Source organism: Pseudogymnoascus verrucosus (genome assembly GCF_001662655.1).
Source record: "Pseudogymnoascus verrucosus strain UAMH 10579 unplaced genomic scaffold scaffold_19, whole genome shotgun sequence".
NCBI classification, from domain to species: Eukaryota; Fungi; Ascomycota; class Leotiomycetes; order Thelebolales; family Thelebolaceae; genus Pseudogymnoascus; species Pseudogymnoascus verrucosus.
In genome coordinates, this window is record NW_017263670.1 from 302,224 (window position 1) to 316,568 (window position 14,345).

At 47.7% G+C, this 14,345-nt stretch overlaps 7 protein-coding genes across 7 annotated transcripts; 4 read left to right on the forward strand and 3 right to left on the reverse strand.

Annotated features, from left to right (window-relative positions):
• Nucleotides 1–72: 72 nt before the first annotated feature.
• On the forward strand, nucleotides 73–1,870 carry VE01_04873 (uncharacterized protein). Its single transcript, XM_018274341.2, has one exon. The coding sequence runs from the start codon at nucleotides 243–245 to the stop codon at nucleotides 1,623–1,625; it is 1,383 nt and encodes a 460-aa protein (XP_018130803.1). The 5' UTR covers nucleotides 73–242; the 3' UTR covers nucleotides 1,626–1,870.
• Nucleotides 1,871–3,275: 1,405 nt separating this feature from the next.
• VE01_04874 (uncharacterized protein) lies at nucleotides 3,276–4,424 on the forward strand (the record flags this gene model as incomplete). The annotated part of the gene is made up of 1 exon (XM_018274342.2): nucleotides 3,276–4,424. The coding sequence occupies one exon, from the start codon at nucleotides 3,276–3,278 to the stop codon at nucleotides 4,401–4,403; it is 1,128 nt and encodes a 375-aa protein (XP_018130804.1). The 3' UTR covers nucleotides 4,404–4,424.
• Nucleotides 4,425–4,704: 280 nt separating this feature from the next.
• VE01_04875 (uncharacterized protein) lies at nucleotides 4,705–7,418 on the reverse strand. The gene is made up of 4 exons (XM_059463650.1): nucleotides 7,076–7,418; nucleotides 5,865–6,863; nucleotides 5,535–5,812; nucleotides 4,705–5,483 (listed from the first exon to the last, which is right to left on the reverse strand). The coding sequence occupies exons 1-4, from the start codon at nucleotides 7,204–7,206 to the stop codon at nucleotides 4,819–4,821; spliced, it is 2,073 nt and encodes a 690-aa protein (XP_059319734.1). The 5' UTR covers nucleotides 7,207–7,418; the 3' UTR covers nucleotides 4,705–4,818.
• A 323-nt stretch (nucleotides 7,419–7,741) lies between these two features.
• On the forward strand, nucleotides 7,742–8,443 carry VE01_04876 (uncharacterized protein; the record flags this gene model as incomplete). The annotated part of the gene is made up of 2 exons (XM_018274344.1): nucleotides 7,742–7,953; nucleotides 8,149–8,443. The coding sequence occupies 2 exons, from the start codon at nucleotides 7,742–7,744 to the stop codon at nucleotides 8,441–8,443; spliced, it is 507 nt and encodes a 168-aa protein (XP_018130806.1).
• A 443-nt stretch (nucleotides 8,444–8,886) lies between these two features.
• On the reverse strand, nucleotides 8,887–10,288 carry VE01_04877 (uncharacterized protein). Its single transcript, XM_018274345.2, has 3 exons — nucleotides 9,861–10,288; nucleotides 9,425–9,802; nucleotides 8,887–9,376 (listed from the first exon to the last, which is right to left on the reverse strand). The coding sequence occupies exons 1-3, from the start codon at nucleotides 10,191–10,193 to the stop codon at nucleotides 8,999–9,001; spliced, it is 1,089 nt and encodes a 362-aa protein (XP_018130864.1). The 5' UTR covers nucleotides 10,194–10,288; the 3' UTR covers nucleotides 8,887–8,998.
• Nucleotides 10,289–11,180: 892 nt separating this feature from the next.
• Nucleotides 11,181–11,647, forward strand: VE01_04878 (uncharacterized protein; the record flags this gene model as incomplete). The annotated part of the gene is made up of 2 exons (XM_018274346.1): nucleotides 11,181–11,313; nucleotides 11,373–11,647. 2 exons carry the CDS (start codon nucleotides 11,181–11,183, stop codon nucleotides 11,645–11,647), a joined length of 408 nt encoding a protein of 135 aa, XP_018130807.1.
• A 222-nt stretch (nucleotides 11,648–11,869) lies between these two features.
• VE01_04879 (uncharacterized protein) lies at nucleotides 11,870–12,695 on the reverse strand (the record flags this gene model as incomplete). The annotated part of the gene is made up of 4 exons (XM_018274347.1): nucleotides 11,870–11,923; nucleotides 11,974–12,104; nucleotides 12,164–12,234; nucleotides 12,295–12,695. The coding sequence occupies 4 exons, from the start codon at nucleotides 12,693–12,695 to the stop codon at nucleotides 11,870–11,872; spliced, it is 657 nt and encodes a 218-aa protein (XP_018130808.1).
• Between the last annotated feature and the right edge of the window lie 1,650 nt (nucleotides 12,696–14,345).

Sequence of the window (14,345 nt, forward strand, 5' to 3'; positions counted from 1 at the left end):
CACAGCCTCGTCCGAACAGGCAACCACGCAACCCAACTATAAGTCAGTACCTCAGCCGACATAATTCTGACTTCAATGATCCGTAGATCAAATTATATACTTGCTTGTCTCTTTATACTCTCGCCAGAGAACATATTCATTGCCAGCAACAACGTAAACTTCCCTTCAGGAACACCTCTTCCTTCACAACAAAAAGCCCAACCCCTTTGGCATCCGGCAAACTCCATTACCATTGCAAATCAATGGACTTTCTTGACTTACATCGTTTCGTCCGCATTACAGCCCACGACAAAGCTCTAGGCGCCATAATAGGTGCCGCCTTGGGCGACACTATCGGCCTGTATACCGAATTCATACCCCGCACAGAATGCTCGCGCGCCTACCCCACCGGCCGGTTCTCCCTCCTCGAAGCGGACTTAACGCCATTTCGCGAGGACAGTCACAGAGATAAGTTTGAGACCGCAGACTGGACCGACGACACCGACCAATCCCTCGCCCTGATCTTGTCATTTCTGCACAATTACGTCCCAGGAAGTGACACCCCACCCGTGAAGCCATCAGATATCGCCCAACGACTCCAAATATGGGTGCAGCAGGGTCTGCGCTGCCTAGGTCGCCCGCCCCTCGGAATTGGTATGACTACGGGCCGCGTGTTGATGGATCCGGAGTATCTGCGCGACCCCGAAGCTGTGGCATTGGCATGCTGGCTCCGAAGCGGCCGCAGCATCGCCCCGAATGGGTCACTGATGCGCACGCACCCGCTGGGCGTAATGTGTGCTGGGAAAACATTGGAGGAGACCTTTCAGGTCGCTACTGATGTGGGGAAGGTGACACATGTGGATCCACGGTGTGTTGTTAGCTGTTGTCTTGTGACGGCGCTTATTCGGGGAATTATTCGGGGCGAGGTTATGACTGAGGCGGACCTTGATGCACTTATTGAGGCATCATTTACATGGGTTGATGGAAATGCGGAGTTGAAAAATCCGACGGGAAAGTTACTCAATGAAGAGGGCCCGGTTATGATGGAAGGTCTTGAAGGAGTGGAGTCCACATTGAAAGGAGAGGAGTATAGGAAGTATTGTTATGCGAAGACGCTCAGAGAATTGGAGCTGGATGACAGGACGATGGGATATGTTTTCAAGTGCCTTGGGTCTGCAGTTCTGACATTGCGGTTTGCCATTCGAGAAGGGCTTGGGCTTGACACAAAATCGACTGGACTTTTTGAGACTCTCATTTCGAACCTCGTTATGGAGGGAGGCGATGCGGATACTAACGCCTGCGTTGCAGGATCGCTAGTTGGGTCTTGGGTGGGCTACTCGAGGCTACCATCTCACTGGTCCAAAGGGATGCGGAATGCAGAGTGGCTAGTGGCGAAAGCAGAGACACTGAGTTTCAAAGCAGGGATAATGGAGCCTCGTCCTGAAGTAAGGGTGAAAATGCTGGTGACAGACCCGGATACCGAGCTGGATGGGAGCAAGGGGTTGCTAAACAAAGAGCAATTGGAGAAGATGGAGAAAGATTTTGTGTTGAAGATGCTGTTGATGCAGAAGGCGAGAAGGGAGGCGAAGGAAGCGGCGGATACTGCAGCGAGAAAGAGAACAGGGGTTGGAAAATGGTTTCGATGAGAGGCTGTTGTGTCATATTAAGGTTTAGGTTGCGAGTTGGTTACACTTCCAAGGATGAAAATCGAAGGTATACAACCAGCAGCCACCAATATTATGATGTAGGCAGCAGCTCGCTGACGATAAGCTTACACTACACCTCACATACGACTATGATTCCACGGCCACCCGTAACGTGTACTGCCTTTCCATCCCCTGTAATTGGTCTATATCGATAGAACATTCTACGTTTGTATTTGCCAACCCCCTTCGTAAACAGAATGTCAAACACTGAAATTCTTGCCATATTGCTGCTGTCTCTGTCTCTGACAAACGACAACATGACCTTACATCAACTCCATCCAACAACTTCCTCCTCCCCCTCAATCTAAATCGCAACCATCCCCCTCACTTTCACTTCTACCTCTACTCAATGGATAGGCCTGTGATGTAAAGAAGAACTTCGTGGAACAGGTATCTGGTCTACTAACATATCCTCACAAATACTACATTGCCAATGGAACCTTCGTATGGGTGCTTAAGGTATTCGCTGACGAATCTTCGGTGGTGATAGTCCCATTGTAGAAACCCATCAAGCTTAACCAGCAGAGGGGGTGATATATCGCACAGAAGCTTGACCTAGAGGTGTGGTTTGGTTCCTGCCGCATGCACATGGACTGGACTATGTTTGGTTTTGGTGGCAATGAAGAAGTGACTGAAAAACTGGCGGCAAGCCCGCTCAACGACATGTGACAAAATGTATGGCATCTAGGGTCAAGCATTATGTATTATCAAGTTAAACATAATACAGCAAGGTAACCGCGACTATTTTTAAATCCAACATTCCAAGGATCTGCAGGAAGGTGCTTTGGTGGATCTGAACTCGCATCAAGGGAGTGAAGTTGCCAAAAACCCCCAATTAAGAGAGTACCTGCAACACAGTCTGCTTGCCCGTTTATGATACGCCCATCTTTGGTTTCCGACATGTGGAGGTTACGATTCTTCCTACAGAATATATTCACCATGGTTAAATCTTCGGCTGCCATGTCAAATAGTTTAAGGGTGGTGGGAGGTAAGATACTGGTAAAATCACTTGTTAACTCCGGCATCACTAACAATTCGCTGGCGCATTAAACCTCTTTCATCTGTCTCTCTTGTCTCAATTTTGGCGCCCCTTATTTGCCGTCCTTGCCTTTGTTATTGTTTCTCCTGCGGCGAAGTTTGACTTTCTATGCCGCCCCCTTAGCTGCATCCTGTTCTCAGGCCACAGCTATATTCATTTATTAATACTGAGGCAGCCAAGAAAATGATTTAGATTTGTTTCGGAGGTTGAGTCAATGTCGAAAAAGATAGGATACTCATGAATGTTCACCCTTGAGATCCAAATCCAGTTTGGACTAGCATACAAATCTGATAGACAGTGATCTAGGTATGCATTGACCGATTCCATGCCTCGATTCATTCCTCCCCCTTCAATGCAGTTAAGTTCCCATTTCGCTAGCTTCATATGGCCGGAGTTATAATCGCCAATATATATACCTGTATCCCAGGCATCGTCTGATTTTTACCACGCCCATAAAGTAGCAAGTCCACACAGAATATGCACTTTTTTGGAGCTCTTCGATATATTGGAACCAACATACACCCAACGAGACTCTCCTTTCCTTCGCTACAATGGCTCCAAAATCTAGCATCGCATCTCTATCCCTGGGCCGGGCCTGGGTCCATCCTCTGGAGGCCAAACTCGACCAAGCCGCAGCCCACAACTTTGCCGGCATAGAGCTCTTCTACGAAGACCTCGAATACCTCGCCAAAACCATACCTGGCGGACCAACTCGCTCTAATCTTCTTCACGCCGCCACTCTGACACGTGCCATGTGCATCTCCCGCAAACTCACTATCCTCTGCCTCCAGCCATTCATGCACTACGAGGGCCTCCTCGACGCCAACGCGCACGCAAAGCGCATTGAAGATTTTCAGTTCTGGCTTCTTCTATGCAAGACCCTGGGCACAGAACTTATCGTCGTCCCATCGACCTTTCTCACCGAAGGAGTAACGGGAGACCGAATCGTCCTCGTTTCTGACATGCGCGAGATTGCGGACCTCGCTGCACAACAGCAGCCTGTGGTGCGAATAGCGTATGAAGCGCTGTGCTGGGGTACTTTCATCAACACGTGGGAGGCCGCGTATGAGCTCGTGTGTGACGTCGACAGAGTGAACTTCGGCACCTGCTTGGATGCTTTCAATATATGTGGACGAGAGTTTGCCGACCCCGCAGCACAAGATGGACGCATGCTCGGCGCCGAAAAAAGCCTCAGGGCAAGCCTGGAGAGGATGAGAGATGTGATTGATGTCAAGAAAGTTTTCTTGGTCCAAGTGGCCGACGCGGAGAGGATGAGTGACCCTTTAGTCGAAGGACATTCATTCCACGTCGATGGTCAGCCGACAAAGATGAGCTGGAGCAGGAACGCTAGGTTGTTCCCTGGCGAAGAGGACAAGGGTGCATATCTACCCGTCTTGGATGTCTTGAGGGTTATCACAGGACAAGACGGACTAAGATATGATGGCTGGATAAGCTCTGAGATATTTTCGAGGACCCCGGTGGACCCAAGGCCAGAGGTGGTGGAAGAGCACGCGCAGCGGGCGGAGATAAGTTGGGCATGGATGGAGAGGGAGTTGGGATGGGAGCAGAAGGAAATTACTATCAAGAAGGTAGATGGCGGATCTGAGGATTTGTCCGTGAATTCGTTCGGCGCTCTTCGCTACCTCTACAGGTCTGTCAAAGGAGCCTTTGGGGCGTAGACGTCTTCAAAGAAATCATGAACACCAGCACTTACTTGTAGCTGCGCTACATTGGATGATTAGATTATTCTTAATCAAGTTTGGGATGTGCAGCAGATTTGCATTTGTGGCGGCACTTTGATCATAGAAACTGTCCTTTGAATAGTTAGCTGATATGAAATGCAAACGATTGATACTCTTTTATATGACACTAGATAAAAAAATGAGTTGAAATATATGGCAGTGATTATTGTGAAGCAAAAGAGATTATTAATATTTAATGTCTCTATTCTGAGACGGTCGCAGAAAACCGATATTGAACCTACTATCCACACGATTTATTATCCCAATAAGCCTATACTACAACACCGAATATCCTTGTCCAGTAAATTTAAACTCCCCGACCTTCAACTCCCATTCCAAAACGACCTGTATCCTACCACGGTTGCGTCTCCATATTAAAATCGTATCCTCCCCCGAGTAAATCCATCATCCACGGATCATCCAAGATATCAATATCGACAGCATCATCAAACTCCAACGGCTCAACCGACTGGTGCACAGGCATACCCTGTCTAGCCACTGCTTCGATGACTTTTGCCCCCACGCCACTCGCCAAATCAGTATCCCGCGGTCCAAGCTTTGCCACCTTCGCCTCCCACCAGCTCCCGATCCCCAACGCTCTCTTCGTCGCATGCGGCCACGGATCCAACCCTTCCCCACCCCAATCCGCTCGCGACACCGCATCCCACCTCTCCGCCAGCAGCCTCGTCACATCCCCAATATCAAGCTCTGCTCTCACCCTACCTCCACACCATGCCACGTCCGCCGACTCGAACGTAGTAAGGCGGTACAACGCTGCAAGGCAGTGACCGAGCTGCGTTAGTGTCGCGATAGAGACGTGGGGGTAGCGTGCGAGCGGGAAGGCGTCGAGGGAGAGAAAAACGCCGAACCAGGATTTAACTGCTGTGAAGGTGGCCCAGAGGCTTTCGAGGCGCTGGAGTTGGGCGGCGGGGTCGGGGAAGGGAGGAGGTGGTGTGTAGGCGAGGCAATGGGCGTGTATTGTGAGGGAGGTGGCGTGAATATGAAGCTGGAGGATTGCTGAGTGAGTGTTAGATGGTGGGTTATTTCTTAGTGGAGGAGTAACAATACCATTTGGTTTTATTTCTGCTGGAATGGAACGCTCCAGATCGTCAAGTTGAGACTTTAGAGACTTGGCGTAGAAGTTTGGTGGGACTTGGTTTGATGTGTCTCCAAACATATCGTCCCATGTTGATGTTGCACTCTTGTTGCAGATCAACTGTGCTCGTACTAAGTGAACAAGCAAAAGATCGGTGGAGTAATCCTTATTCTCTTCCAGAATTCGCAAGCATTCACCAAGGTATGGCGTCCACCGCATGAGTTCGGTACGCTGGAAGTAGTTGGAGGCCCTAGTCAATTGTATGAGAATGATTTCTCGTTGGGGAAAGTAAGTTCACTTACACAGAGCTAACAAGGTAAAGACCAACTACCGCCCTTCGTTCTTCCATGGTCACGACCCTAACTGGGCCACTTGACCTCTTGGGGCACCCATGCGCAATAATATAATGTCGCATGACATCAACATGCTCACCCAGCAAAGGCTTCGTAAGTCCAAGATCAAAAGCAAGCGACATTCCGAGCTGAATAATAGTCGAGATGATAGGTTTACTGCATATATAGTAGTGGCACCAGCCTGCAAACACCAGGACGCCCAGGAATAGATCTAGGGTTTTAGTACCCTCAAGCAGCATCTCCCTCCCCAAAGTCTTCTTGACTTCCACAACCAGTGCTTCTTGGCGACGGAGGTTCTTACTGCAGATTGCCCGGATGACGAGAAATAGGAATGGGCGTTGTAATCTCATCTCATCAACAGTAACATCAGGCCTGATACAGACGATGGGAAAATTATGCACCATCTTCGTCCGATACGTCTCCAGGGTCTCTTCGAGCTCCGCGTCGCTCTCTAGAGGAAAGTTGTCCACCGAATCGGGACTTTCTGCAACACTGGAGCCACTTACTCTCGAGGCTGCTGGCGTTGGGTGCCCATTGGGACATTCTCGACATCCCTCCTTTGAAACCCCGCACAATTGAGGTCGCTGTTCCGTTTCATTTCCGAAGTGGGAAGAATCCACTGAGAGTCTCCTGACATCAATATCGACGCTAGAGCCGGTCCCATTGTTTCCCTCAATAAGTGATGGTTCACTAGCATTAACTGTACCATTTGAATTTGAAGCCTGGCCAGTGAATGTCCTGGCATCGGGGTTCTGTGTTGGAACTGCTATCTGTTGTTGGGCGGCGCCAGTAATGGATCCTTGAGAGCGTTGAAGTATCTGCACAATACTATCAAGCTTTTGTTCCAATGCAGCTGTCTTTGCGGATACAGATGCTGCCGGTCTCTTGGAAACCCGCTTCTTGCGAACTGTTGATGCGGGTTGGCAATCCTTTTTGAGGCGTTGACACCTGAGACTTTGTTAGGGATGACTAAACTTCGATAAGCAGGCACCGATAATAAGAAACAGCAGTATTTTCCAAATGGATATATCAAGTAATCATTTTGTTGATACACGATGAGAGTATTGCATTCGCTACCCCCACTTCCATGGCACATTGGTGCGCACGCATACAAATCAAACTATCGCTATGAAATTTCTGTTCAGAATGGCAGCACGTACCTTTCACACTTGGGTCCGTTCGGTATGCTAACGCATCTCGTCTTGCTTTTCACACAATATAAACAAGCTTTTCCATACGAGGCATATACCTGGGCCTGTTCGGCTGGTCGATCCACAGAGTGCGTCTCCATCTGGCTTTCGTTCGTTGATACACCTGTCAACTACAAGCTGATAATACTTTGAATCGGACTTCGGAATGATATCACAACAGCGAAATTCCGGCGCATTAACAATACATAAGGATGGAAGTAGTCGTACGGCAAAATTAATCGATCATATTTCAGGGACACGTACATTCGATGACCCAATTGGCAACTTCAGCCTGGTATTGGACGTTGGCAAGAGTATAAACGGTAATCGGAAACTCCGATCGTGGAACTCCGACCGACCACCACCTGAGCCAAAACTAATCCGAAACTAGTATGGCGCTGGATACAATTACCGGGTCGGATATTTATAAATCTGATATCGACACCTCGACAACATTCCGCCCCCTAATCTAATGATACAGAATAACCCTGATTAATTCACCATGGACAGAGGTTATTGAAGCGAGCATTTAATTTTGTTCAGGTTCTGAACAAAACTAAATACTTAGTCCGCCAGATGCATTCGTAGCTCCGTGACCAACATCGTGGTCTCTTGGTCGTGGCAGGGCCAGCAGCGATGCTTCCCTTCGACCCATCAACCACCAAGAAGGATGATTTAGAGGCTATTGGTTTTGGGCTATCATCCTTAGTCGTCCATGTTAAGGACACCAATTCTGTCGTCAAAACATTTCCTCCTCTTGACAAGGACCAAGATGGTGAGAGGAGGATATATGAGCATTTACAGCGTCAGAACTGCCACCACCCCAACATACTCAAATACTTTGGAAGGTGTGCCGCTGAATATGAGCTATTGCGGGGTGGGTTAGCATTTGATTCCCACCCTCGTGGGACTCTTCTGGCCTCATTTGATAAACTAGATGCAATTGGGTTTCTGAGAGCGATCGACGACGGTTTGTGGTCCTTGGATCTTCTCTGGAAATCGGCATGCTGCAATCCGGTCCAGCTCTAACATGTCTCTATTAGCTGGCCGTACCAGATTGTATCGGCAATGGACTTCATTCATTCACGCGGTGTTATACGCGGTGATATAGGGCTTCATAACTTGCTCACCCATGACGATGGGGGGATTGTCCTTTGTGATTTTGCTGGGTCTGGCATGGAAGGCTTACCGCCAACCATTGGCGCTGGTGTGCGATATTCGGATCCGCAGCGTAACGACAACATGTATTCGACGAAAGAAGATGATATTTTTGCTCTTGGAACTGTGTTGTACGAGCTCAGTGCTCGGAAACGGCTCTTCGATGGCCAAAGTAGTTAGTACATATATCGACATTTGCGCGACCGGCAATTCCCCGATTTATCTACGGTTCCGTTGCCGCTGAGAGATATAATTAATAAATGCTGGAGCCTTCCGGGCTATCAAGCAAGTGACGCTCTGGTGGAAATAGACGGATATAATTCATCTCATTAAAGAGAACAGCAAAAATTAAAAATATTAGGTGCCAAGAATTACTGTGATTCTACAGGTGTTGGTCGTGAATTGGACTCCTTGGCAAACTCCATCTTTCGTAGTATCTCTATCAATTTATTTGGTTTTTTTCTTGCATGGCCTATAAATGATAATCCCCACAACTTATCACCTTCAAACGTGTGAGCCGGTAATTAATTTCCACGTTGCATGACACGGAATTTTAGATGAGAAATGACTTGGGGTTGAAAAAGGCGTCAACTATTAATTTACTGGCATTGAAACGCCTGTTTGGTCTGTATATTGTAACACTGGGTATATAAAGTTAGAAGCTAGTCTTATCTTTTATCAATCTCTAATGTGAGACCTCGCGAACGCCAAGTTTCTGATCCGTATTGTCATTCTTCAAGGGTCTGAGTCTTCCTCAAGGTGACGGTACATTTCTTCCTTTTTATCGAACCCCCTTGAGCGCGATGCTTTCCAATCATCCATGGTTGGATAATTCAGACCATCCTTCACGCCCCTAACCCGGCCATCCGGTTTATCCCGTGGTGGTGGCTTTCTTTCCCATTCATCTCTGTAAATTCCAGTGTCTACGATTGGCTCTTCAGGATCGACCCGTTGACGATTGTCATCATCACCAAGGATAGGAAGGGGACATGAGGCTGGAGGGGTCTCCTCAGAGAGGAGGAAGTCAAGAAGCTGCTGCTTCTGGGAATCTAGGAGCCCATAGATACGATATGTGACTCGCTTCCGGTTCGAATGAAAGTAAATAGCGTCAGGCTATCTGGTTAGTTGTGGAAATGCTAGGGGTGGGTGGGTGTATCATACATCAATGCTGGGAAGATGCTCTAGCCCAATGGAGGGAACTGATTCTGGTTTACGCCTGTCGAAAAGTGCAACCCCGCCCAAGATACGTGCCTCAGCCCAGTATCCCACTCCATCCGCAACTCCCTCTGGGTATTGATCGTAGTCGCGGTAAAACCTATGCCGGAAGAGCGTCGGTGGGGGGTCGTTTGGGTTCCGCCGCCAGAACATGGTATTCTCCTTCGGTGGTGTCCAAGAAGCAATGCCATCATCTTTATGCAACCCGGTATCTAGTTTGAATATTTGAACTGCTATCTGGTGTATAGCCACGGCAATGAGCTCAATCAGTCGTGTCTGAAATGCTCTCGAGCCTGGAGACGCAGCTTGATATGCATGAATAAGCTATAGTATCTCTAGCTAGTATTGTCGATTGGGCTCAAAACAGCAAATATGTTCTTACCTTGCAATCCATACACAATGTGTGAGGATTAAAATCGGCGTAAAGCTCCCTGGTTTTCTCCAAGGCCGTAGGACAGAGATCTATGTGATTCGTATGAAGTGGGTGGTCATACGTGAGTGCCCGAAAGGCATAAGTATCCTTCTCAACACTGGACAGTGGAAGGCCGTCAGCTATTTGTGCATACGTGATTTGTGCAATTTCGGTCGATAATACGTTCCCCACTGCGCGAGTAAAGATGTCTCGATGCTGGCCTGTCAATATCTCGATGGGCACGTTCTGGGACTGTTCGTCAGTGCTATATTCACTAAGTTTTGGTGTGTCTTGCGGCCCCATGATCGCGTGTCTTGCAATATCTAAGAGCAATAATGATAGTATACACTTATATGCCCCAGTCGTATAAAGGAATGTTCATATTGAGATGGAAATCGGTTAACCTTGGTAGATAGGGAGGCGGAGCTCCGTGTGATTCTGCGGCTTCAGACCGCCTAGCGGGTAATGCGGGCCGCACTTAGCAGACCCGGCGCTTAAAGGACGATGTTAAAAATAAAATTGTTTCGAAATGTCCGCGCGCCTACTGGAACTGCCTACCATAGGCGACTTTATAATACAAAGTCAGGGTTGTATGCGCCTGCCTGTCTAATTACCACATATTCAGCCAATTATAGGGGGCATGGTAGTCGCTGGCGGTTGTGAAAGAAACATGTCGCAGCTAGGCCGCTTACGCGCCGGGGAACCACATCACCAAGGGTTTTGCGTGCTTTTTGAGGTCCACTTTGTAACCAGTCTTCAGTGTTTCTCATCCTGACAGCGGCCTTGTATTTGGCTAGTATTTGTAATTATTTTTTAAAGTGTGCTCCCATTTGCTAACTAAAGCGGCTAATGTTAACATTATGTCTTACTCCCCTGCCCAGCTCTGTTTCATGTTCCCATACTTAACTCCCACAACCTATGAAGCATCTATGAGCATGGAGAAGATTACTTAGCCACCCTATCGTGGGCATTGCTATCTTAAAATGGTCATACGTAGCTAAAATAGGCACTTGCATTTCCTGACTGATATTTCCCACTACGGTGATTCTATAAATAATGACAATTTATAAACTTAAGAACTTAAAGAAGACGATAGTTTCCCTTTGGTATTCACCTTGTCCTGGCTGCAGCCATCTCATATTTTACTACATATACCTTCTACAAATCTGCTGCCTACAATCCCGTTGAACTCACCAAAGCATCTTCTACAATGACAGAAACCCGACTCCAAAATCTCTGCGTTTATGTTCAGCAGGTCGGTATTGGGAGCTTGAATTCGTTGGGGGTATCATGGAATTCTATGCGCGGCCGGAAGATCGTAACCCTGACCAGTGTGGAACTCCCTACATATTTACGAACTACCTCGGCAACTCGCCTGGGACGCTTGTTTCAATGGCATATATTGTGAGGGTTTTCGATGGGAGTAAGTTTGGATCCGTTTGTTTATACTTTGTGTATTAGGTTTCTAACATTCTTGTTTAGGTGCAAACCTTCCTGTTGCGCCATCTACAAATGCTACCCCAAGAACCCGACGGGAAATACGACGACAATTAAGGGAAATGAGTGAAATTCGACGCCATAGAGTTCCTTCTACTCTTCCTGCACTCAGGGCAGGCGAATCGTCTGGGAGCTCAAGAAACCGCGCCGTTCCGGACTATCAGGACCAAGGCAATTATGGCTTAGTTCAAGCCCCAGACCCGAGGGCAGGGCCGAGTGCTAATAATCGTGGTGGCGGAGGCGGATATTACAGATACTAGGCTCCGGTCCAATTGAATTGTTGAGTCAGGGCTCGTAGCTGGTCTATGTGGCATGGATTTCTGTAATTATAGTTATCGCCTAGGAGTTGGAGTTGGGTCTTTTACTATTGAGCTCATAGCATCTAGTATCTCGTACTGAATAGATAGTTTACTGAAGCACTACAACTGACACCAAGAGCGTGCTTTGAAATAAGGTATCTTGCAATATCATATAATAATCTACTAGCCAGTCTTCCCCTTCACAAATGCTGCGGCGGCGCCAGCATCCATAGAGTACTATACCAGTTAGTTCTGACATTGAATATAACAGACGGAGAGATGCTTACAGTCAGATGCGCTGGCAGGATAATGATACCTCCATCACAGATATTGTCACCGGCGTGGCAGATTACATCCACCTTTGCAGCTGGTATGGACCCAACAGCGTCACCATCGTCTGGGTCACCAAAGATCACAGCTAAAACGCCATATGTTAGCAGTGAACGAGAAAATGAGTTCTAGCAATGCAAGACGTACCAGCGGCGACTTTAGCGGAGTTGTCAGCACTTAGCTGATTTGCTGCATTATGCACAAGCTGTCCACCTTGTCTATTCTGTGTTAGTTATCATATCAAATGCTAATGTTAATAATCGGCTTCGGAGACGTACGAGTAGCCGCTCATCACAACCTTCGTATCTGGGCACTGAGTAAAAGCCTGGCCAACCAGCTCCGCCATCTTCTTGCTGCCTGTAGCATCACCTCCAGCCAAAAACCCAGCAATATCAGCTGGATAATCGACACCCTGGACGGCAAGATTCTCTGTTCCGATGGCCGTGGCAAGAGCAGAAAAGAATGGTGGCCCAACGAGGGCCCCGACGTTGCCAGATTCCGTGGTACCTCGGGCAAAAATCACGGTCACAGCTTTGCAAGCACTGCCATCTGTGAGATCGTTCCGTGTGTCTGAGGACTGGCGGATGTTTAAGCCACCTTCAGGGATGGCGATGACGGTGGGGGCGGCGAGTGAGAGGGGGACGCTAAGGAGTGTGAAGAGGAATGTAGAGGTCCTCATTTTGGAGGTTTGTGACGGGGGCTTTTCTGGAAGTTGTGAAAAGGTGTATGATGTGCGATTGGGATAGTCGGAAGGAGGAAATAACATGGGAGATGCCACATGCTTATATAGAGAAAGATGGGCCCCCCTATCACAATACTCACCATCATCCACTAATCACCACATGACTTGTTAACCTGAGAACTAGCATCTGGCGATCTCCCTCCTTCCTCTTTGAAACTGTAGCTTCCTCCATTTGTTGATGCCTGCGTATGTACCTGTCGAAATCACAACAAACTAGATATTTTAGCCATATGGTAAGCCTCTTGATGCGTCCATACTATGGCAATTATACAAATGTCAAAACGGCTCGGAGACAACACCCCCCCTGTTCCAAGTGTCCCAAACAAGAAACCCTTGCGACGTCTCTTCGATTCCACAGCCACGTGCACAGCCCAATTGGCCTACCCTGTGGGTCAATAAAATAAGACTTTGTGAACAGCATGGTTCCCCACGGGGTAATCGAAAATCAACCCGAAGTAAGGCCAGAGAGATAATAGTGGCTCATTCGAATTGTCGGGTTTAATCGCACATATGGAACTAGAGCTGCCTATTCCATTGCAAAAGTGAGGGGTTGTGGGATTATAGTGCATTAATTGGAGCTGGGGCTGTCGATCTGCCTCGGCTCTTGACTTTTAAGTTGTGAGATCGCGTGCATCACGTTCGCGATCTTGGGATCGGCAGTCAAGTGCCATTTGTTTACCCACCTATCCTGGACGCCGCTGCCGCCGTAGATATTTCGACGTTGAACGCATTGCGGGGCCGTTTCACTTGGCAGACTGTTCCTATCCTTGTGTTTCGCGCTATTCCTTGGTTCTTTGGGAACCGGAACTGGTGGTACCTGAATGAAATAAACTTCGACTTACTTTCTAGTTAGTATTTGCTCAAAAATTCTCGCGGTGGGCTTGTTCCCGTCTTGTCTCCTCAGTGCCACCCACCCCTCAAGTAAGTTGCCCTACCGGAATAGTAGTTCATAGTGTTAGATTTGCGTGGATATTGTTTCTGTGGGGTATTTTTGACGTGTGATCTGTTACAGGGTTATCTAGTGCAGAGTTACATACATCGTACTCCGCCATGGTGAGTTGATATGACGACGCATTTGCATGTGAAGAGGAGACAGCTGTAGCATTCTCAAACTCGACAACCCCCGTGAAATTAATTAGTGCTTAACTTGTCATGATTCTCGTAGTTACTATAACGGAGGACTTTAAGAACAGTTCATAGCTACTCTTCGTTCACGAAACCACTATGCTCATAGTTTATCCTCAGTCGCGAAATATGTTACGGTGGCTAAAAAGCATTATTGTTGTTTTTGTGTCCTTCCTTACGGTAGGGAGGAGTTATGTTGCCACCGGGAGCTTTGTATCAGAGTTGAACCATCATTCCATCGCACTCCTCATAAGTGATTTGGGTTGAGAGGCTCTCAGCAGTATGGGTAGGCGAGAGGTCCGTCATCGCCCTCTTTGTTTCAATTTACGCCGGTTAAGATGGTTTGAAACTTGGAACACTTCTTTTTTTATTAATTATCTCTCGCTTTATATAATGCCAGAAAAGCTGCACAACCAAGCTATACTTCGAGATCTATAGATACTGAATACATAGCCTGTTACG